This window comes from Schistocerca nitens, chromosome 6 (genome assembly GCF_023898315.1).
Source record: "Schistocerca nitens isolate TAMUIC-IGC-003100 chromosome 6, iqSchNite1.1, whole genome shotgun sequence".
NCBI classification, from domain to species: Eukaryota; Metazoa; Arthropoda; class Insecta; order Orthoptera; family Acrididae; genus Schistocerca; species Schistocerca nitens.
This window is the reverse complement of record NC_064619.1, coordinates 659,294,674-659,320,315: the sequence shown is the minus strand read 5'-3', so window position 1 is coordinate 659,320,315 and position 25,642 is coordinate 659,294,674. Positions and strand designations below refer to the sequence as shown.

Sequence of the window (25,642 nt, the reverse complement as noted above, 5' to 3'; positions counted from 1 at the left end):
TTCATTGCAATTCATGTCAAATAATCTGGGTGGGCAAATCATTTTCTTAAATTGTCCAGAATTTTCATCAGACCAGTCACGAAGAATTGTGGCCGTGTGCATGGTGCATTATCATCCATAAATATTCCATCATTGTTTGGGGACATCAAGTCCATGAATGGTTGTAAATGGTCTCCAAGTAGCTGAACATAACCATTTCCAATCAATGATTGGTTCAGTTGATCAGAGGACCCAGCCCATTCCATGTGAACACAGTCCACACAATTATGGAACTATTACCAGCTTGCACAGTGCCTTGTTGACAACTTGGGTCCATGGCTTTGTGGGGTTTTCATCACACTCAAACCCTACCACCAGCTTTTACCAATGTTCAAAGTCTGTTGATTCCCATCCTGCAGCCATAATCCTGTTGGAAACATTTCACGTGAATCACCAGAGTACAAATGACTGCTCCATCACTGCACTGCCCTTTTATTTATTTTATTTTTTTATTTATTTATTGTTCCGTGGGACCACATTTAGGAGAAGTCTCCATGGTCATGGAACGAGTCAATACATGAAATTATAACACGATTGTAGAAACAGATAAAATGAAATATAAGAAACATATTCAGGCGACAAGTCGTTAGTTTAAATAAAGAAAATCAAGAATGTAACACTGGAATTTGCTTAATTTTTTAGCTCTTCCAGGAGCTCCTCGACAGAATAGAAGGAGTGAGCCATGAGGAAACTCTTCAGTTTAGACTTAAAAGTGTTTGGGCTACTGCTAAGATTCTTGAGTTCTTGTGGTAGCTTATTGAAAATGGATGCAGCAGAATACTGCACTCCTTTCTGCACAAGAGTCAAGGAAGTGCATTCCACATGCAGATTTGATTTCTGCCTCGTATTAACTGAGTGAAAGGTGCTAACTCTTGGGAATAAGCTAATATTGCTAACAACAAATGACATTAAAGAAAATACAAACTGTGAGGGCAATGTCAAAATTCCCAGACTATTGAATAGGGGTCGACAAGAGGTTTTCGAACTTACACCATACATAGCTCGAACAGCCCGTTTTTGAGCCAAAAATACCCTTTTTGAATCAGAAGAATTACCCCAAAAAATAATACCATATGACATAAGCGTATGAAAATATGCGAAGTATACTACTTTTCGTGTTGAAATGTCACTTATTTCAGATACTGTTCTAATGGTAAATAAAGCGGCATTTAGTTTCTGAACAAGATCCTGAACATGGGCTTTCCACAACAGTTTACTATCTATCCGTACGCCTAGGAACTTGAACTGTTCCGTCTCACTTATAACATGCCCATTCTGTCTGATTAAAATGTCAGTTCTTGTTGAATTGTGAGTTAGAAACTGTAAAAACTGAGTCTTACTGTGATTTAGCATCAAATTATTTTCCACAAGCCACGAACTTATATCATGAACTACATTATTTGATAATGTTTCAATATTACACACAAGATCCTTCACTACCAAGGTGGTGTCATCAGCAAACAGAAATATTTTTGAATCACCTGTAATACTAGAAGGCATATCATTTATATAAATAAGAAACAGCAGTGGCCCCAGCACCGACCCTTGGGGAACGCCCCATTTAACAGTGCCCCATTGGGACTGAACATCATTACCACTCTCAATATTGCGGAGGATTACCTTCTGCTTTCTGTTCTTAAAGTAGGAGGCGAACCAATTGTAAGCTACTCCCCTTACTCCATAATGTTCCAACTTCTGCAGTAATATTTTGTGGTCAACACAGTCAAAAGCCTTCGTTAAATCAAAGAAAACACCTAACGTTCACAACCTTTTATTTAATCCATCCAAAACCTCACAGAGAAAAGAGACTATAGCATTTTCAGTTGTTAAGCCACTTCTAAAACCAAACTGTACATTTGACAGCAAATTATGTGAATTTAAATGCTGCAGTAACCTTGTATATACAACCCTCTCGATAACTTTAGCAAACACCGATGGCATAGAAATAGGTCTATAATTGTCAACATTATCCCTGTCTCCCTTTTTATAAAGTGGCTTCACTACCGAGTACTTTAATCGGTCAGGAAACCGACCACTCCTAAAGGAAAAGTTACAGATATGGCTAAGTACTGAGCTAACATACGTGGAACAATACTTCAGTATTCTGCTAGATACCCCGTCATATCCATGAGAGTTCTTGGTCTTTAGTGATTTAATTATTAACTCAATCTCCCTCTTGTCAGTATCACGGAGGAGCATTTCAGGTAACAGTCTCGGAACACTTTTTTCTAAGAGCGCTATATGATTCCCTGTTGGGACTAGGTTTCTATTTAGTTCACCTGCTATATTCAGAAAGTGATTATTAAGTACTGTACATATATGCGACTTATCAGTAACATGGACATCCGCACTACGCACTGATTCCATATTCTCGACCTGTCTCTGCAGACCAGCCACTTCCTTTACGACTGACCATATGGTTTTAATTTTATCCTGAGACTTAGCTATTCTATCTGCATACCACATACTTTTTGCCTTCCTAATAACTTTTTTAAGCACCTTACAATACTGTTTGTAATGGGCTGCTGCATTTAGATTGTGACTGTTTCTAACGTTTTGATATAATTGCCACTTTGTTCTACAAGATATTCTTATCCCTTTAGTCAGCCACCCAGGCTGCCTGTTTGTGCTAGTACCCTGTTTTGAAAGTTCTAATGGAAAGCAACTTTCAAAGAGCACGAGAAAAGTCTTGAGGAAAGCATTATATTTATCGTCTACTGTATCAGCACTATAAACATCTTGCCACTCTTGTTCCTTGATAAGGTTTACAAAAGTCTGTACAGCAACTGGATTGGCTTTCCTAAAAAGTTGGTAACTATATTTAACATGTGTTGCAGCACAAAAATCTTTTAGACTTAAAATTTGAGCATCATGATCTGAAAGGCCATTCACCTTTTTGCTAACAGAATGCCCTTCTAATAATGACGAATGAACAAAAATATTGTCTATGGTTGTTCTACTGTTCCCTTGCACTCTCGTTGGAAAGAATACGGTTTGCATAAGATTATATGAATTAAGGAGGTCTACCAGCATCCTTTTCCTTGCACAATCACTTATACAATTAATATTGAAATCACCACATATAACTAACTTTTTTTATTTCCTATAAAGTGAACCAAGAACCTCCTCTAGCTTTAGCAAAAATGTTGTGAAATCGGTGTCTGGGGATCTATAAATAACAACAGTAAGAAGTTTAGCTCCACTAAATTTAACCACACCTGCACAACATTCAAACACCTTTTCAGTGCAGTACTTTGAAACATCAATTGACTCAAATGGGATACCGTTTTTCACATACATGGCTACTCCCCCACACCGCAAAGAGCTCCTAGAAAAGCTGCCAGCCAACCTGTATCCTGGTAAAGGAAGCCTCTGAATTATCTCCTTATTTAAGAAGTGTTCAGATATACCAATAATTTCAGAGTCAACATCTATAAGCAGTTCACTAACTTTATCTCTAATACCTTGTATATTTTGATGAAATATACTAATTCCCTCATTAATCGGATACCCAAGATTTGTAGAAAGTGGTTTCTTTGTTAGAGAGACTTCCCTTGAGCAGGAATACCTATCAGCTGACTTCAATCTAAAAAAGGTACAGCTCTAACACCCACAACTACTGGAATTTTCCCATGAGTGATCCCACCACCCCCACCTATGCTGTCACCTATAAGTTTTGCCAACCTCCCCTTCCCATACCTGTTGAGGTGCAGGCCATGTCTAGTGAAACCCGTCCTGCTGATAGACTCCACCGACACCACTGAAATGTGACTCATGCCTTCTGTCATCAGCGCACCCCCAAGTCTCATGTTATTACGCCTGACGGCTGTATTAAGATGAGGCCGATCGTGACGCTGAAACAGTTCCACGAAATGCACATTCGTGTTGCCAGTCTGAGTGGCTATCTTTTCCAGGTCACCATCTATGTCATACTCCCCATCCCTATCAATACTATTACCAGCCCCACCCACAATCACTACCTGATCCTCTTTAGTAAAATCCCTACATAACCCCCCTATGTTAAAAGTCACCTGAGCCAATCCTGCATTAGGCTTCATAATGCTGGTGACCTGGTACTCACTCCCCAAAACTTCCTGCAACTGCTGGCCTACACCTCTACCATGAGAACTACCTAACAGCAGAACCTTCTTCTTTCTCTTAGACTTTGCAACTGTCCTAGCCACCGTAACTGCTGAGGTCTGCTGCATACTTCCTACATCTACAACTACTAGAGATTCCTCTCCACTAGACTCTGACAGTTGGTCATATCTATTACAAACACCAATAGTAAAACTATCTGAAAATCTCCTTCTCCTAGCAGATCTCTTGCCAACAGCCAGCTCCCATTCCCCAACCCCCTTCTCCCTCCTCATCCTATCTAGCTCCTCCTGTGCATTTTTCAACTGTACCTGAAGGGCACAGATCTTACGCTCCTGCTCCTCTATTAACTTACTCTTGCTACATAACCTGCAGTTCCAGGAGAGGATCTCACCAGAATGCCCACTGGCTTCCCCACTGCATTCCCCCCAGTGAAAATACTTCGAACAAGTCTCACACTGCAATCCACTACTCACGAACCTACAGCAAAGCCCACACTTCTCACTCATGGTAAAATTTTACAATTATTGAAACAAGAAAACAACTTTATCTAAGTTCCGCTACTACAATAAGAAGATGTTAAAAACTGACTACAATAATCACAAACTTTCGCTACAAGGGAAGTAACTACTATTATTGACAGTATTAATCAACAACAAATGAGAATATAACAAAATACTAACACAGAAAGAAAATCAAACGTCTAATGACAGTAACGAAACTGAAAGCAGTTCGCAAAAATTTCTTCTCAAGTTATTTCACCGGAAAACACCAAGAACACTGGTTGAAGACTACTAAAGTTCCTAAATAAACTACTATACACAAACAATTAATTAGAACTTAGCTTTCGATGCGCCGCTACAGCTGCAACTGGTCAGCGCGGAATGTAAACACGGGTAAGAGGTTAAGTTGCTCGATATGAAACACTCACAAATATCAGGCCACAACACAAGAAATGCAGAGGTGAATGAAGAAACCACTAATAAGTCACTTATATAGTAAATATTACCACAAAAACAGTTAAAATATATATCTGAAACCTAAAAATAGATGAAAACTTAGAGAGCGATCTCACACGCAGTCACGCGCTTGTGTAAGAAATACTACCATGATCTGTATATGTGAATATCACTATCCCATGACTTTTGTCTGCTCGTTGTAGATACCTACCCATAAAAATACCATAACTTGTTCATAGTTCAGGACTTAACATAGTTTACACTGCATGGCTGATTTTTTAGTTTTTGGTACTGAAGGTATTTGATATTCTCAAGAGACATAGCTGCTTAACATTTCACTAAGGAAGGCAGAAGTTTCATCCAATTTTAGTCATACACTGTCATCAAACACAACATCCTATTGCTCTGTGATAGGTTGGTGACTGAAATGAGAGAAATTCAGATCTGTTTCAACTGTAATGTCTTTAAACAATGGAGACACCATAATAATTCAGTGCCAGACCATCCTCATTGGGGCCCTAGCTAGTGAGAGTGGTGTCTTCTGGATAATTAAGCATCTTGTCATTGTGAACCTTGTATTGGTCATTTGTATGATATGACCACCAAAACCCATAGAGTCAGATCTTCTGGCACACAACTTGCAGCACCTGAACTAGTACAGTAATTTTAGCCTTTTATGAGTGATGCATATGACACCTATCTTGGACCTCTTATTCTCTCTGATGCCTGCTCCTTTTCTTCCAATTTCCTTACAAAAGGTGGGTTACTCTCAACCTGTGGTCTCAGTGACCTGTCTCCACTTTCCAGTCTCCTCGAATTTCTCAACAACCAGTTCCAAAAGCTAGATATAATTTTTTTACTTTTAAATGAACCTATTTGTTAGTCCTTAGAATTTTAGCTCTTGAAGATAAATACTGGCCAGTCATTCAGTCTCGTGGTTTTAACTGACTTGTAGATATGATTGTACATGAATGTTTGGCCTGTTTCTCTGTTACCAAAAGTTTATGTTTTATTAAGAAACAGTGTATCAAACACACATCAGTTATTTAGAAACAAACATGCCACTATTTCTTTGTTATCTAATTTTATTACTATCATAAATATTAGATAACATATAGTTAATGTATTTGAGTAGCCCTTTGCAACAAAGTAGTCAGTTGATCAGCAATAATAATTGTAATTATTGTCCTCTAGAGGTCAACTTTATGTAGTAGGATTTTATTCTCCAGCCTTGACACTGCTAAAATCAGTACATTAGAAAAACACTTTTGTCTGAGGATTTTAGTATTAGCTTTTTGACTGATTCTCCAGGGGAAATAATGTTAATGGATCTAGTTGGATCCCCCAACCTGTTAAAGATTAAATTCTTCCCAGCTATATTACAGAGAAACAGTAATACAGTCACAGATAACATCTTCAGGCATTGTTCTTTAGTTGAGGGGTACACAGTCAGAAAAATTAATAATGGCAGGTCAGATCAAGATCGGCATTGAAAGTCATGTACTAGAAAACGGGCTTATAATCTGAAACCTAAGTCATACAAAAATAATATGTTTTGTGGATCAAGGCAGAAAAGTTATTCATTTGGTCAATAAATGATACTAAAAATGTTTCACACTTCAAACCAATCTCCTTTAGGCAACTGGCAACTCTGTATGCCATATTTCAGTAAACCAGTTCCATGCCATATGTAGGAGGGACTATACACTGGTAAGCCAAAACATTATGACCACCAATCACCTTGCCATTGGATGCCTCCTGGTGGCACTGCGCAGGCATGTGACATGGTAACTAAACTACGTAAATGGAGCAGACATGGATGGGAGATCACCCTAGCAAAGATATGGGCTGCAAAAAGGGAAATCCATTGAGATAAGCAACTTTGACAGAGGGCAGATTATTATGCAGAGCCTGTGAATGATTATCTCGAAAACAGCAAACTGGTCGAATGCTCACATGCTACTGTCATGAATGTGGGGTTCAGAGGCTTGTCTGCTCTGTAAAGTAGGATGGATGGTGATATGTGACATTTCTGCTGAAAGAGCACAATACTAGTGCATGCTCAAGAGTTTCGGAGCACACTGTTCATTGTACATAGTTGAACCTGGAGCTCCGCAGCAGACACCTCTACGTGTTCACATATTGACCAATAGCATCATCAATTATGATTGCAGTGGGCATGGGACTATCAGGATTCAACCATCAATCAATGGAAATGTGTCGCTGCTCTTCGGGTGAATCACATTTTTGCCACACTACATCAATGGTCATCTCCACAAATGCCATAATTGAGGTGAATGGTGTTTGAAACGTGCGATATGCCCTGAACACATGGTGGGAGGAGCAGTATTATGCTACGGGAGACATTCCGCTACACTTTCATAGGACTTGTTGTAGTAATCCAAGACAAACTGACAGTTGTGAACCACCTGCATCTCTTCACACGTGATGTCTTCCCCAGTGGCGATGTCATCTTTAAGCAGTATAATTGTCCATGTCTTGGAGGCCGAACCATGTTGTAGTGGTTTGAGGAGCATTATAGTGAACTCATGATGATGTCTCAGTGATCAAATTTGCCTGATGTAAGCCCTACAGAATCCATTTGGATTGCTATCGGACGCCATGACTGCATACACAAATCAGCAGCCCATTATTTATATGAATTACATGACCTGTGCAGAGACATCTAATGCTACATACCTCCACAAACCTACCAACAAATTGTTGGATCCCTGGTACACAGAATCAGAACAAGCTATTATGCAGGTGGTCATTATATTTTGACAAACTGCCTATTGGCTTCTGTCTCGGGTTCTTCGGCCGACGTTTATCTAATGATTTTTCTGACGTTTCGCCAGCACAAGTGGCTGGCATTGTCAAAGCTTCACCCTCCATTGCCGGTGGTGAACTGGAGGCGAGCTCGCGGCCGCAGACTATATGTACCTGGCGCGCCAACGTCCGAGGGCTTCTCAGCGGTCATTTCCGGTGCGGTTCTCCTCTTGCTACCTGCGATGGTCATTCGCTGCAGTATGGGAAGCCAGGATCCGTTTACCTTAAGGCTTTCCTCTTTCTTGTTGAAACTGTTCGCGTGTTTTTGTATTTCTACAGCTTCTCTGAACAAGCGCGTGTGATAGTGCTTCTCTACAGCTAGAACTTCCGTGTCGGCGAATTTTATTACGTAGTCGGTCCCATTCAGTGCGTGCTCTGCCACGGCCGATTTCTCCACCTGCCCCAACCTGCAATGTTGCTTATGCACTGAATGAGACCGACCACGTAATAAAATTCGCCGACACGGAAGTTCTGGCTGTAGAGAAGCACTATCACACGCGCTTGTTCAGAGAAGCTGTAGAAATCCAAAAACACGCGAACAGTTTCAACAAGAAAGAGGAAAGCCTTAAGGTAAACGGATCCTGGCTTCCCGTACTGCAGCGAACGACCGTCGCAGGTAGCAAGAGGAGAACCGCACCGGAAATGACCGCGGAGAAGCCCTCGGACGTTGGCGCACCAGGTACATATAGTCTGCGGCCGCGAGCTTGCCTCCAGTTCACCACCGGCAATGGAGGGTGAAGCTTTGACAATGCCAGCCACTCGTGCTGGCAAAACGTCAGAAAAATCATTAGATGAATGTCGGCGGAAGAACCCGAGACAGAAGCCAATAGGCAGTTTGTCAACAAGTGGCCACGAAAGCCTTAACAATTTTGCATTATATTTTGGCTTATCAGTGTATAAATATGTTTCACTAATAATTTTTATTTACATCTACATCTCTATTTCTAGTAGTATAAATCTTTACTATTCATCTGGAAGTTTTGTAACATTAAGAGATTGATTGTTTGATGCGGAGCAGTTGTGAGATTAATCATCCATTATGTCACCAAACTCAGTTGTGGTAAAGTAAGTCTTTTATTTTAATTTCTGTTTCGTTTCCTACCAGTTCTTTTCCCTTCTTTTCTGAAAATCATTTTACTGATTAGGAATTTATAATTTTTCTGTTGTGAAATTTTGTAAGGTTGAAGGTTCTAAACAAAAAGAATTACATTGGCTTGGATCCCAACCTTTGTACTACAAATTTTATTTTTTAAAAATCAAACATGTGCAAAACATAAAAATGTTGGCTGATTAGTGAATATTTGGAGAGCCAACATAAATGGATTGGATGAAAAGTTGCTGCTGCTGATGTGTGTGTGTGTGTGTGTGTGTGTGTGTGTGTGAGAGAGAGAGAGAGAGAGAGAGAGAGAGAGAGAGAATATCTTTTTGGTGGTTTCACTTCACTATATACTTGAACTGGATTCTAGAAAATAATAGCACTGATAGATAACTTCATCTAAGATTCTAGTGTCTCAGTGCTAATTGTACACTCATTTGTTCCTTGTTGCAACTGAGGGCTGATGTACTAATTTTGCTCTGTAATATTATAGACATGGACTGATCAGTACCTCACGTGGACTCCTTCTCTTTATGAAGGGGTTGAAAATATAACAATAAGCAGTGATGACATATGGACACCTGATATTACACTGGTCACTATGTGAGTATATTTATATACATATTTGTCTGCTTGTGTCTGTGTATGTGCGGATGGATGTGTGTGTGTGTGCGAGTGTGTGCCCCTTTTTTCCCCCTAAGGTGGGTCTTTCCGCTCCCGGGATTGGAATGACTCCTTACCCTCTCCCTTAAAACCCACATCCTTTTGTCTTTCCCTCTCCTTCCCTCTTTCCTGATGAGGCAACAGTTTGTTGCGAAAGCTTGAATTTCATGTGTATGTTTGTGTTTGTTTGTGTGTCTGTCGACCTGCCAGCACTTTTGTTCGGTAAGTCACATCATCTGTGTTTTTAGATATATTTTTAAATTTACCTATATGTGCTCTTCCAAGTGAGAAAGTTGGCCAATGGAGCAAAGATCAGAGTTAAAGTTATGTGCATCAGTGACATGAATTAAATGCCATGGGGTCATTATTCAGTTTATGTGTGTGAAATCATGAAGAGGAAAAATGACATGAAATTTTATACAAAAATTGCCCTCTCAGTGTTCTAAACCTATACCAAAAAGACACAATAACTTTCCTGCAAACAATAACTTTCCTACAAATAAAATACTCTGATATAATTGAGAGATACATTGTATAGTGTCATTGCATAGTATATGTTGCATAGAAAGATAGTAAGTGAATAGGAAAATATTCACTGGTCATTTATAACTGAATGGGGAATGTGGAAGCTTTCTCTTGAAAGTATCATAGGTTTGGTCACATTTTTAATGTTTTTAAAATTTTGCTTTCTGTAACAGAAACATCATTCTGGCTTAACAGCTGAGCATCTGTGATGCCCTCCATTGTACTACATGAACACATTTCTTATGGCTAACAGCCTTGCCACAGTGGTAACACCAGTTCCCATAGGATCACCAAAGTTAAGTGCTGTCAGGCTGTGCTGGAACTTGGATGGGTGACCATCTGGTCTGCCAAGCACTTTTGGCAAGTGGAATGCACTCAGCCCTTGTGAGGAAAACTGAGGAGCTAGATGATTGAGAAATAGAGGTTCCAGTCTTCGGCCAGCAGAGCGGTGTGATGAATACATGCCCCTACATAGCCACATCAAAGTAATGCCTGTGGGCTGAGGATGACCTGGCAGCTGGTCGGTACTGTGGGGCCTTCATGGCCTGTTTGGGTGGAGTTTAATTTTTTTTTAGTTTAGACCACATTTCTTATAGATGACAATATACCTTTAAATTTCTGCATTGAAGTTGACAGTGATTTGGCTACAAACTAAAGATGGTCATTTTTGAACACAATTATGAGAAAAGTGATGACACTCTGGAAATTAATTGTCAGCCACTTCTACTGTTAGCCTACTGATGTAAGATGGCTCTGATATTAGCAAGAAATAATAATGATAGTAATACAAATGGTTCAAATGGCTCTGAGCACTATGGGACTTAACATCTTAGGTCATCAGTCCCCTAGAACTTAGACTGAAGTGCCTAGAACCGCTCAGCCACCACGGCCGGCGATAGTAATACACTAACAATGAATGAGTTTCGTAACAGTGAAGCAAATAGTTCATTATTATCAAAATGTGATGTTCAGTCTCTATAGCTGAAATGGAGGAGTTAACATATCATTTTGCTACTGTGTATTGTTCTGTTCATTTACAGCTTGATTAAAGAACAGGAAAAGATTGACTTAAAAAGTAATGAAGTATGTTAACTGGCACTGCCTTCACATCAGAAGACAAGCATTATGACTGTGCCATTGAAGGAATGAGCAGTGCCTTATTACTCTGTTCCAGAATAAATTTGAAACTTCCTGTCAGATTAAAACTGTGTGTAAGACTTGGGCATGAACCTGGGAAGATAAGGGATTAGGTACTGGTAGTAGTAAAGCTGTGAGGGCAGGTCGTGAGTAGTACCTGGTAGATTACTTGCCCACAAAAGGCAAATGCTTCATGTTTGAATCCCAGTCCAGCACACAGTTTTAATCTGCCAGGAAGTTTCATTAGTCTATTTTTGGCATATTGCTGATAATGTGAAAGATAAAAGCAGCTGTATCTTTCATGTGGAATGACCTTCCTAGAGTTGAAACATTTAATTTCAATGTTAGATCTGCACTCTAAATTTTATGAATATTTTAGTGTCCTTGTAAGTAAATATCAAACAAATTCATCCAAATAATTCAGTGCGACACCAGTAAATTTTTAGACAGTAGCAGAACTTTTGAACATTTCCTGTGATGTTGCAAAATTTGATCTACACTAACAGCAAAAATACTTAAGTTTCCAGAGACAATTTATTTCTTGAACAATTGCAAATATTTTGTGCTATTGAGCACTTCTCATACTGACCAGTCATTAGAGATATGGCACAATTCTGAATGAGCATCAAAATACCAAACTGATGCACCAAGGAATTCTATTCCCATTTTAGTTACTGGTATAAGGGGCTAAAGTGTAGGTAGCAATAGTTTTCAAATGCTTCAGACGCTGTGATGATAACTTGCTCCATAAATTAAAATGAGGCAGTTTACCAAGATGAGCTAGCTATGCAGTTTTGTTAAAACATACTCCGGCTGTGAAAGCACTCCTATATTTGGCATTGCTCCTCGCCAAAATCGCCAAATGCTCCAGGCGGTCATGAAATAATACTTCGCTGAACTGAGTAACATGCAGAGTGCAAATATTACAAGGGGCTATTGCTGCAGCCCTTATGCAAAATGTCTTTTATTCTCTCCAATACACCACAGACAGTGTGCTACCACATGCACCTGAGGGGGAATAATATTAACTTGTTGTATCACTCACATTCGGTCTCCATATCCTGCAAATGCTTCTCATCTGACATGTGGGGTGACCTGTAAGGGGGCACAAGCATGGAAGCCACCATTGAACACACCATTTGGTCTGGCATGCACACATCCATAACCAGCCATCTCAGGTGCAAATTTTTCCCATTGGCTAAACCCAGAGTGTCATTGGATTTTGCTGTGCCATTCCAGGAATCAATGTAGTTGCAGGTAGTAGATGCAGTGTAAAATTCTTCATATACGGTTCTGATGTCTGTCACCTTAGCAAGCCCTACAATTTGTGCCAAAACTACTCTCTTCCCTCCTGCAGACATGTTTTCACTTCCAAACTTGCCACAACTGACCAAACCTGATGTCAACATGTGGTATGACACATTGGTAGACATCACAGTGCCACTCTGCCCCGCAGTCTATGGATCCTACCATCCTCTAGGCCATTTCCAGGCCAAAGTGCTGCTTCAAGAGGGAAGAGGGGAGGAATTTAACAATAATTCTGCCTATCATACATACTGACTTTGACACCATGCCAGAGACATTATTACTATCCAATAAAACTACCACCAGGTCAGCCTGCATAAAACGCTCCAAGGGAGTGGCATAGGTGTGACCATGAGCTCACTGCACCAGATAAATACCAGTGCAGTATTGAGAAGGTTCATTGCAGTGTAGTGCATGAAGTATTTGTAATACACCATCAGATCACCTGTTTACCAATACTGCTATCAGTCTTTGGTTCTGCATTTTTGTTTCATTTATTCTGGCACACAGCTACTTCAACTATGTCCACTGTACCTCAGTTAGCCCTCTATTCATGATCTGATTTGATTCACGGACAAAGTCTGACATTTTTGTGTTGGTATTGTCTTAGTTCACTGCCCCCCTCCCCCGTTCCTAACATTGAGCCGCACAGCATGGTCACGTAGTTAGAGGCCCCATGTCCCCATGTCATGAATCGTGCGGCCCCTTCCCCCGGAGGTTCAAGTCCTTCCATGGGCATGGTTGTGTGTTTTGTTCTTAGCGTAAGTTAGATTAAGTTAGTTTAAGTAATGTGTAAGTCTAGGGACCGATGACCTCAGTAGTTTGATCCCTTAGGAATTCACACACATTTGAACATTTGAACCTAACATTGACTAAAATAGCAGCTTGCATCTCATCTTCAACTGTATAATTTAGGTTGAAGCCCAAACTGTTGACAAGACACTCCATTATCTAAAGTAGCATCTCTAATCCCTGCACTTGACTTAAAATACTTACCGTGAACTATCTGTCCTGTTATGTACACTAGCTAATTGTGTGATTAGTGTGCAGAAGGCATATCAGAAATGAGCGATATAGTCCACTGATATAAAATTGCAACCAATGAGATGGATCAGTTTTATGTTAAGATTAATAATTTTTTGCTGCAAAATTACATAGTATGGCTAATGATAAATGACACCCAGCTCAAATATCATTTCATCCTTCATGAGCCTTTTCACTGAGTCATAACAGGTCTGTAACAGAGTATCATGTAGCCCTTTCTTTTACTCATCCCAGTGAATCTATGTTCATGTTCAGATTTTTTGTTTGTTTGTTTGTTTGGCAGTCAAAGCATATAGCATTAATTAGTAAGCAAGAACGTACAATTATGTTTATTTCTTTATATGAATGATCAAAATGAGTTTCTAAGAATAATTTTGATTTGTTGTATAAACAGATGACCTTGTAGATGTATAGTTAAGGGACTGATAAATGTTGTAGACTTTTTAATAATGGATTACATGATTCCCTGGGCTGAAGAGCATTTTAATTACAGTTCTGTGTTAACAAGCAATATAATTTTCATATTTGAGTCTAGTTCTCCTTATAGCTATCATCTCCTCACTGTTGTATCACTTCATTGTATAAAATATTTTAAAATATAAATTATGAAACCAACATTTTAGCCACATTATAGTGACTTTTCTCTGAGTAAGACTAGGTTTACTGGAGGAAAGGCACCACTATTAAGTACAAACTATTGGTATCAATATGTCACATTTCTGGAACTTTATTGGCCCTAGATTATAATAGGGTAGTCATTGCGAGAGGGAGAGGGTAGGAATGAGGCTATTCATGAACTGTTTGGCTTGTTGATCATTGGTGCCTGTCTGCAAAGTAGCACTTGGCTTCTGATGTGCATGTGTTCTTCCTGGTGTACATGGTAATACACTGAAAGTAGCTACATAGCTATTTGTTAAGAGTGTCATGTTCATTGCCCTGTGTGACTTCTGCTATGCACCTGTTCATGGCCTGTTGGGCCTGGATCGTTGGCAACTGAGTCACCAGAAGTTTGTAACTGTCCTCTCTATTAATGTTGTCAGGTTGCTTAGTAATTTCAGTCCCCTCCTATATTTTGCATTCACATCGCCACAACTGTTTTACCAGTACATGCACTTCCCATAATGTCATTGGTTGTCCACAGTTACGGTGGTGTTTCTCTATTGCCAATTTAATGTGTAGTTCTAATCACAAATAACGTTCATGTTCTGCCATGTGTGTACTAACTGGCCTCCTTGTCTCCCCAATGTGCTGACATGCTTACATATGATGTAATGATATTGATATTTTCCAATAAATAGGGGCATCTTTCCTCCAGTAAAATCTGTCTTGCCCTTTGGAAAGCCATTGTAATGAGAGCTCGTGGTCACACCTATGTCACTCACTTAGAGTCAAAATGTTGGTTTTATAGTTTAAATTTTGTAATATTTTACATGTAATACAGTGATGTGGTACTACACTCATAATAATTTCAATCATCTTGGCACTGGCTGTGGAAGCCTTACCTGCTTGCCAGGTGAAATAACTGCAGAAAAAAATAAATAAATAAGTAGTATGCTATTTCGTGAGTGTTCATATCATTGACAGTTGATAATATTTTAACTGCAAATGGAAAACTGTATATTGCACTTCTTAAATACTCAATATGTGCATTCCAGTTAAAATTTTCATTTAGCTTAAACCTATAAATTTCATAAGTTTCACTCTGCCATATGATTTTTGAGATGTTCAGAATCAATACATGTAGCTGGAACCATGTTTCTAAGCAATTGCTCCAAATATAATACAAAAGGAAAGGCAAATGAGACTAAAACTTCATCTATATTCAAAGTCTAAGAAATCTGAAGAATAAAATAGACCAACTGGTAATACATCTAAAAGATGAAGGATATGAAATGAACCTGATATACTATGTTTCTCTGAACATCACATTGCAAATGAAATTCAGAATTAGTATGGAAGAAGGTGGAGTTGCAGTATTTGGTAAAAATGGTGTATTATATAGGGTGGCATGGAGCCGACTGACAGAGTTTGGCCTTGAACATCACACATATGCAGTAGCTTGTACTGACTGTAGAGGTGTGAAGAGTAAAGGAGAGAATGCCATTTCATCTGCAAGTAGTAATAGAGTGTTGGTGCTTATATCATTGTGTTACCTCAGTTTGACGTTATTGCAAACCTAACCCTGTGACTAAAATACAACATTCTTTTTGATGATACTTTAATGTTGGTCTGTATCATCAGAATACTTTACAGACTTGGGTGAAGAAGTTTGAAGACAGTGATAGTGTGTTCAATGTGAAGTATGGTCCCCTGAGAGCACTCTGCACACCCAAAATTTGCAGAGTGTGGAGGAAGTTTTTAAACATAGTTCTCAATGCTTCGCACACTGGCAGTCTCGTATTTTAAGGAAGAGCTGCAGACGTTTTTGCTGAATACTTACGGAGACCAAATTTCATCTGTACAAATTTCAGATTGCTGAGAAACATAACCCCAGAAACAAGGAAGCATGAGTTACATTATGCACTAACCCACTACCCCCAACAATTTAATAAGTAAAAACCTGATTTCTTGAATAATTTGTTCCTGTCTGACAAAGCCCATGTCCATCTTTTGGGCTTCATTAACAAACAGAAGCTGCAATACTGGTTACCAGTGAATCCTAAAAAGCTCCATGGAAAACCATTGCACTCTGCCGTAACAAGAGTTTGGCGTGGATTTGTTGTTTCAGGGTTGCAAGCCCATATATTTCTCCCTCTCTCTCTCTTTTTTAGGATGAAGACTGAGAAACAGTGATTATTAATTCAGAAAATTACGTCACTATGTTGAAAAACTTAGTTCAACTATGCTTTTGACAGCTTGGCATTGACCTGAAGGTTCTTTACTTTGAGCAAGATGGTGCAAGAGCCTGCATTGCATGAAACAGCATGGCCATTGTTTGTGGAATGTTCAGAAGTGCTGTCTCTCTCGTTTTGGAGACATCACTTACCTCTTTGATCACCTAATTTTACTGTCCAAAATTTTTGGTATGAGGATTCTTGAAATACCATGTGTTCTGGAGATGTGAAGTGAAGATTCAAGAACTCAAATGAGCCATTGTTGATGAACTTGAGACTACTGGTGGTGATCTACGGAGGCATGTGTATGGAAACTTGCAGTAGCACTTAGAACAGTGCATTAATTTAAGTAGATGCTGTCTTTCTGACATAATTTTGAAGAAAAAGCTTCTAACCTTTGGATAATAAATGGCATATTTCAGAGTTTTATAGACTATTTCCCTTTTTCTGTCCTGTTTCCATTTCACAATCTATGTACATCTGAAATGTGTCAACCATCTTGGTGCCATCCTATATAAATCTCTAGATTTAAGACAATACTGTGCTGAACAGCACTTTGAGGTGAGCAGCATCAAGATAACAGCATATAGTGCAACAGTCACTGTGCTGTTAATTTATAGGCCATTTGTCAGAAATCTGAATGGTTTTCTGAGGCACACTGAATTACTCTTGTCCCACCCATCCAGAAAAACAAAATCATTCACAGTAATGGGTTACTTTAATGTGAACTCTTTAACAGAAAATAGAATCAGAATATACCCTGAACAGCAGATGTGCTCTTACAACTTAGTATCAGTGGTAGATTACCCAACTAGAGTGACAGCCAGTTCTAGTACCTTAACAGATAATGTATTTACTAACAAGGATACATGTAATAATTTAACAGTCAAAATATTATAAACAGCCTCTCTGATCATTATGGATAATTTCTCACCATGTGCCAAGAAAATATACAGAGAAAAGTAAATTTAATTTGGAAAAATATGAGGATTATCAACAGACACACCATGGAGAACTTTTTTTCATCAAGTACAGCTTGTGGACTAGTCTTCTTTATATGCTCTTCTCCAAATTTAACAAATTTATCAGTGAGGTTACAAGTCTATTTGAAGAAACATTTCCTAAAAAGTTAGTAAGAGAAAATCTGCTTAAATCAGATTATTGGGTTACTAAGTGCATCAAAATTTTTTGTAGAACAAAAAGGGAGCTGAACAGGTTTGATATAAATATCCTTCTATCAATTACAGTAAAACAAATTTTATTCAATTTTGCACAACTTCTAAAGATGAAGAAATAGGAGAAAAACTATGTGACCAGCTTTATAGGGAGGATATTTCAAAATAACAGGGCTCACATATTGACAGGAAGCTAGTGCCCTTAAACCCCATCCTGGGTCTGTGCAAAAGAGTGTGTTCTGAAACTTATGCCTTATGCATGTTTGCCCTTACAGAAATATGGATACTATTAAATCTGCTTATTATGGTTATTTTCATGCCATTATGGAATATGGAATCATATTTTGAGGAAATCAGTCACTAGCTAAAAAAATTGCTATATCCACATAAAAGAGCCACAAGAATCATGAAAGGAGTCACCCAAGAGTCACATGCAGAAATCTTTTTAAGGAACTTGAAATCCTCACATCAGCTACACAATATACACTGCACTACACAATTAAAGGGTCACTTTTTTTAGACCCCCAATAATTGTCTCCTATTGTGACACAGAAGTTTGAAATTTGGCTCACAGGTGCCTGCACCCTTCCTCTGTAATGGTGCAAAAGTGTGGCATCCTGTGCCATTACCCTCAGGGCTCAATGATGCTTCAGACATTTCACCAAAATTCTGCCTGATGCCACTGTGGATGTGTCTCTCAAGGGGAAGCTCATCACACCCCTTCTTACTCATATTTCACCTCTGTAATGGAGGTCAGTTGCCTAACATTACAGTGGCATGGGTTTCTTATGAGTAGCTGAGAAAAACATTTCAGACACACCACCGTTCAAAATCGACAATGAAAGGCCTCAACAGGTGGCATAAAAGGTGTCAGTGAAACCACCCTCTCCCTAGAAGCATTAATTTTCACACATTTCGCTCTCAAAAATGACAGTTTACTGTGTGATGTACAACAGGACAATGTTCTTGACAAATTTTGCCACTCTGGCACTTAGACTATTAAATTGTTTCCTAAGTTCTTGTCACTGGAGATATGCCATTCCAGGGTGTTGGGCTGTATGGGGGGAATTTTTTGGTGTGAAAGGGATGACGGCTGTGGAAATGCAGGTACTGTTGGTGGTTGATGGATTTAATGTGGACAGAGGTGTGGATGGAGCCATCAGAGAGCTCAATGTGTAAGAAGGTGGCACACTGGTTTAAGGAGTACCAGATTAAGCAGAATGGGGGAGAAACTGTTGAGATAGTGAATGGATGAAGATATGGTGTCTCAGCCCTGAATCCAGATCATGAAGATATCATCAATGAATCTGAACCAGGCTAAGGATTTGGTGTTTTGGAAGGCTAGGAAGATCTCCTCTAGATGGCCCATAAATAGGTTGGCATAGGTAGGTGCCATGCAATTGACCATGGCAGAGCTGCAAATTTTTTTGTATATCTTCCCTTCAGAGAAGAAGTAGTTGCGGATTAGGATAAAGTTAATAAGGTGTATCAGGAATGAGTTAGTGGGTTTGGAGTCTGAAGGACATTGGGAAAGGTGGTGTTAAATAGCAGTAAGACCATGGGCATGAGGGATGTTGGTGCATGGGAGGTGGTATCAATGGAGACAAGTAGGGACTCAGGAAGTAAATGGGTGGAGATGATGGAGAGTCAGTGAAGGAAGTGGTTGGTATCTTTGACACTGGAGGCTAAATTATGAGCAATTGGTTGCAAGTGTTGGTCAATGAGGACCAAAATTCTTTCAATGGGGGCACAATAAATGGTCACAATGGGACGTTCAGGATTGTTGGGTTTGTGGATTTTGGGGACCATGTAGAAGATGGGTGTGCAAGGTCTCATAGGGATGAGAAGGGAATTGGATTCAGGGAAGAGGTTCTGGGAAGGGCCCAAGACATTAAGTAGGTGTTGTTGGAGGTTGTGTTGGACTTCTGGGATATGATGACTCTGACACAGTTTATAGGTGGAGGAGTCAGATAATTGGTGCAGCCTTCTGCCAGGTAGTCACTGCAGTTCATAACAACAGTGATGGAACCTTTGTCTGCAAGTAGGGTGACTGGGTCAAGATTAGCCTTGAGGTTGTGTATGTCTATTGTTACTTCTGCTGAAATGCTGATGTTGAGGAATGGACCTGGGGAAGGTTGGTGAGAAATGCTTGTGGGTGGTTAGGTAGGATCACGGTTGGATAGTGGTATGAACTGGGAGAAGCAGGGTTCAATGTACGAATTAGGTTGGCTTTGATTGGAGATACTGGCAGAAAAGAAGTTCTTCCATTGCAGGGATCAGGAGAAGGAGAGTGGTCTTTGACAAGTCCAGCATGGTTAAATTTGGGTATAGGGTTAAAGGCGAGGCCTTTGGATAGGAAATTTCTGTGGAGCTGAGCATTTTGGTGGAAAGGTTAACAACAGTGTTGTGGGAATGCTTTGGCTTTGGATTTTGTGGAGTGTTGGTAGGGAGTTTTGTGGAGTGTGGCAAGTTGAAAAGGTGAACTAGGCAGCGCTTAGGTGCAATGAGGGGTGGGCGAGGAGTAACACTGTGGATATGATGGGGGTTGGAAAGTGGTGCCCTGATGCGGCAGTAGAAATTTGGGAGGTTGAATAACTTATGGAGGTGCTGCCTGGAATGCTTCTCCAGGTATATTTTCATTAAAATCATAATTATGTTCTCCAACTTTCTTTCCTGATCAGTTTTTTTCATTTTCTGCCTCTTCAAGAACTCCTCAAAATACATTTCTCCATTATCTGCTGAATTCCCTTCAGTTCTTTGATGCTGATAATATTAAGAGTTGATGTCTCACTATCATAAGTCAAAACTTATAAAACACATTAATTGTAGCCTTTCCTTTTCAGATGTATTGTAAGTTTGGTTTTTCCTGTCTATCCAGCCATTGTCTTTAACTGGCCTAAACACAAAATCTTATCAAATGGTCTTTATCATCTGATCTGAAGTGTTACCCGTGGCTGTGCTCACTATTCAGTAGTTTTCTTATGATGAGTGATGTTGAGTACGTAAGCTACTGTATGTACAATAGCATCAGCTGCCCTCATGATGTGTGAGCATATGCAAAAAGCTATTTCAAAGAGTAAATATTTTTTCCTAATTTGTGTAATGTTCTTCAAATGAATAAGTATTTTTTACTACACACTTTGTAAATTAGCCTATGTTCTTCCTTGGACTTCAAGCTATCTCCTTACCAAATTACATCAAAATTGGTTCAGCAGATTAGTTGTGAAAATGTAACAGACAATGTTGACAATGTTACTTTTGCATTTATAATATTGGTATGGATAAAACTTTCAATTATGGTATATTTTTCCCTGTTATCTGATATTGATGAAATAAAGCATACACAGTGCCCAAAGCTATGCTCAAGTTACCTGCAAAAGCCCCATGAAAATTGTTCTTTTAGCTTTGAAGACTAGTGGGTTCAAACACACAAACAAAACTTTAAATAATTATAGTGACAATATTATGAAAAGGATAGATTGCTATGCACCATATAGCAGAGATGTTGAGTTGCAGCTAGGCACAACAGAAAGACTGTCAATGGTCTCTCTCCCCCCTCTCCCCCCCCCTCCCCTTATCTGTGAGTTAATATTTCCGCTATATTGTGAGTAGCAATCTATCCTTATCACAATACTGTCATTATTCCATCCTGGATTTTCCATTGTTTAAATCACAATATCTTTTTTCCCTGATCTGACTGTGATCAACCAAAGCCTGTATGGTGTCCAAAGCTATGCTCAAGATCCCTGCGAAAACCTCATGAAAATTCATCTGGTATTTTTGGAGAAGCCTGGGTAAACAGACAGACATGACAGTTTTACAGATTTATTATTATTATAGAAGATCATAGAGCATTACAAATTTCATAGATATATTTTACTTAAATCTCTGAATGATTGTAAACAATCTGACTGTGTTAAATTATGTCAGAATGATAAATTCTTCCTTGCAACATTTTTTTAAATGCCTTGTATTGTTCATTATGCAGTTAAATAAGAATTTTCACTAACTTGATTGAGAAATTTCTGTGATGTCAATTACTGTAGTGCCAACTACGGGGTGTTCAAAAAGTGTCTGTGCAGTGCCGTATGATTGTTAGCTGTGTGTGCCATATGCTGCAGTGGATATACCAAAATGAAACTCACTGCAGTATCGTTGTGCATTTATTGTTTTGTTGAATAATATGGGACCCACAATCCGACATCTAGAAATTGCAATCCAAACTCCTATTTTTACAGAATGAAGTGGTTCCTCATGAATACACAATGGATTTGCAACACTTCACATACGAGAATTTTGCGAGTTCGTGTACCTGGATAAATGAAACCATGCCTCATCAGTGAAAAGCATTTCATTAAGAATATCCCTTCCATTTTGTTGAACGAAATTTTTGAACCATTGACAATAATGCAATTTCTTGCCATGATCAGTATTTTTCAGTTCTTGCACAACTGTCACTTTGTATGGAAAAAGTTCTAATTTTTTCCTTATAACTGTGTGGGCCATTCCAACACTAACATTGATTTCCTGGGTGGGTTTTCTTACTGACTTGTTCGGACTCATGGACATTTCATCGGAAATATCAAGTAGTTTATCCTCAGACAAAATGCTAGGACGATTGCTTCTCGGTGCATCTGTCACTGAAGCTGTACTTCGTAATTTGTTAATCAAATCTCACACAGTATCGCGATGTGGGATTGTTGTCTCTGGGAAAACTGAATTAAATGTTTGATGAACTGAAATTCTGTATTTACCGCCAGCTTTGAACACTTGTTCGACTAAAAACTCACATTCTTCAATGGTTAGCATTTTAACACTGACAAAAACTAAATGAACTGACAAAGGAACTAAACTTAAACATTCACGTCAACACATAACAGCACACACCAACGATACTACTGATGGTGGCTGAGATAAACAAAACAGTGGAATGTTGGGAGAGTCCACTTGAAGGGAAGTAACCAGGCAGGTGAACAATCATACGGTATGCACGGTTAACAATCATACGACACTGCAGAGAGGCTTTCTGAACACCCCGTATATGCCTTCAGATTTTACATTTACACTTTTGTTGATTATATTACATGCAGTTATGTCAATATTTTTGTTCCAGGAGTGCACTAGACTTCTCTCTTGCAAAATTTCCAAGCACTGAGTGTACTTTGTACTCCACGGGGAAGATAACTTGCTTGCCTTACACATACTATATAGCACACTGTGATCTTGACTTACAAAATTGGCCATATGATGTTCATACATGTACAATGTGGTTTTCATCTTGGTCTCACAGAGGCAAACTTGTGAATGCAACTTTTAATGGCAAAGGGGTAAGGAAACTGCTATTACAAGATCACAGTGAAAAGTTCTTGGTCTTGCTTTGACATCAATGTAATTTTTTATACATTATGAAATAATGTATATCAAATATGAGTGTGACCTGCAGAATATTTTTTTGTATGGCTTTTTAAAATAGTCATGTTGTTTGTGTTCTACTGAAATGGACAAATTTGAATATTTTTAGGACATAAAAGGCTTCTCAAAGTTGCAATGATCATATCAATAAAATATTCTTGAAACGTAATAAAGTGGACTTACTCCATTTGATATTATTCTACTCCTTTTAAATTACAATTTCTTTCTTGTTTTTCATCTACTTTTATTTGTGCATGTACTACATATGCAGTACATACTCTAAATTGCTATGCAGTGCATACTCTAAATTGCTAAATTCTTAATGATGTAATATTTTATGTAACTTTATTATTTATGTCATAGTATTCAACCTACTGATTGCAGCAGCTTTATTAGTTTTCTGTAAAACATTTTTCTCTGAGATAAATCAGTAACTGAAGTTGTCTTATTAGCACATAATTGTTGAAATACTATGAGCTAATCAGCAGCCTTTAGAGGATTGACGCCACTCATTATAAAAAACCGATAATTTTCCATTTTTCAGTAGCCAGTTTCATTTTTCCACTAAATAAATCATTTAAAAATTATCTACAATTAGAGCTCGATCAAACCAAAAATTATTGGTAAGTGATGGCAGTTCACAATCTGAACAGGAAAAGAATAGCAGAGGCAGGAGAGACAAGGGACAAGGTAAGGTGAGGCAGTGGGAAACAGGTTAGCAGTGGTTTAGGCCAGGAGGAGTGTGAGGGTGCAGGATATGCTGGAGAGAAATTCCCACCTGCATAGTTCAGAATAACTAAATAGCTCACGGGGTGAAACAGTTGTTAAGGACATTTGTGTTGTGATGTCCAACATGTCAGGCAACTGGAAACAAAGTTTGTTATTTGTCACAGTTTGGCAATGGCCATACATGTGAGTGAACAGTTGGTTACTTGTCACGCCCACACAGAATGCTGCACTGTAATTGCAGTATAGCTTATATATAATATGACTGCTTTCACACATGGCCTTTCCTTTTATGCAATAGGAAGTGCCTGTGACTGGACTGTGGTAGTTGGTGGTGGGTGGGTGTATGGGACAGGTATTGCACCTGGTTCGAACAAAAGTGAATGACACATCAGCTGCAGGATTGGGCACAGGATTGGAGAAGGGATGGACAAGGATATTCCGTAGGTTGGATGGATAGTGGACCACTACTTTGGGTGATATGGGTATGACATCATCTCAGGACATGATCGGATGTAGTCAGAGCCCTGATGAAGGAAGTGTATGAGCTTTTGATACTGGGTGATCAGAGGAATGGCAGTTGGTGGATGGTTAGATGTTTAATGGTGTCAGAGGAGGAGATGTCATGGGAGATCTGTTTGTGTATGAGCTGGATAGATAATATCTATCAAGAAAGGGCTGTGGTAAGGCTATCAGTATATTTTAACAGCTCCTGCTTTCCACTGCAGGTGCAGCTTCTATGGGTGGCGAGGCTGTATGGAAGAGACTGTTTGAAATGGAACATGTGACAGCTGTAAGATTGAAGTTGCTGTTGGCGGTTGGTGTGCATGATATGAACATATGTATTTATGGAGCCATATGAGGTGAGGAGTTTGAGATTACGGAGGAGGCTCATTGAATTGAGAAGAACCAGGTGAAGTGGATTTGGGAGTAGGTGTTGAGCTTATAAATGAGAGAGCAAGTGTTGTCCCTGCCCTGAGCCCAGATCATGAAAATGTCATCAGTCAACCTGAATCAGAGAAGGGGTTGTAAGTGTTAACTAGATAAGAAGAATTGCTCCAGAAGCCCTATAAATAAGTTGGCATTGGACGATGCCATACAAATACTGATAGAAGTACCTTGGGATTTGTTTACATATTTGGCTTTCAAAAATGAAATAATTATGGATCAGGATTTGGTTGGGTAGGGAATAAGGAAGAGGTATTGAATCTGGTATCAGGAAGACATTGGGAAACATAGTGCTTGGGAGATGTTGGTACATAAGAATTTCAAATTCACAGTGGTGTCAGATGGGGCAGGAGTAGTTGGGCCAGCTTTCTCAGATGGAATTGCAAATGTTGTTCCAACTGTTTAAGGGCAAGTGTTTCTACTGCAATGATAGCATCATGAAGTTGTGGTGTCTGAGTGAAAGGATCTTGCAAAGGAAATAGAAGCTGTCAAGGATGCTTTGAGCTTGGATTGTATAATTATGGAAATCAGAGTAGTGACGGAGAGGGATTGATGGAATTGGAAGAGGTGAAGATTCTAGCAATAGGATAGGTGACAGCCTGAGATGCCAATTTTAAGGGTAAGCTCATTATGTGGGATATCACGTGCAAGACAAGATTTAAGAAATAGGATGTATGGTAGGAGTTTTGCTAGGACAAAAGAGAATTTTCAGAATTGACACAGGTAGGAAGAGCAGGGATTCTTGACTGGATGGCTGGGAGACAAAAGGAATGATGGAAAAATGATTTAAAAAGGATGAAAATCAGAAGGTGAAAATTTATTGTCAGAGTGCTATAACAGAAATAAATGGTA

The 25,642-nt window shown here is 39.1% G+C and overlaps 1 protein-coding gene across 2 annotated transcripts in view; it reads left to right on the top strand.

The window, feature by feature from the left end:
• Positions 1-25,642, top strand: part of LOC126262606 (acetylcholine receptor subunit alpha-like) — a 276,417-nt gene that overhangs the window by 170,910 nt on the left and 79,865 nt on the right. For both annotated transcript variants that reach the window (XM_049959357.1, XM_049959358.1), the window contains exons 4-5: positions 9,515-9,624; positions 22,818-23,031. In XM_049959357.1, the coding sequence (XP_049815314.1) occupies positions 9,515-9,624; positions 22,818-23,031 (324 nt within the window). The remainder of the gene's footprint in view (positions 1-9,514; positions 9,625-22,817; positions 23,032-25,642) is intronic.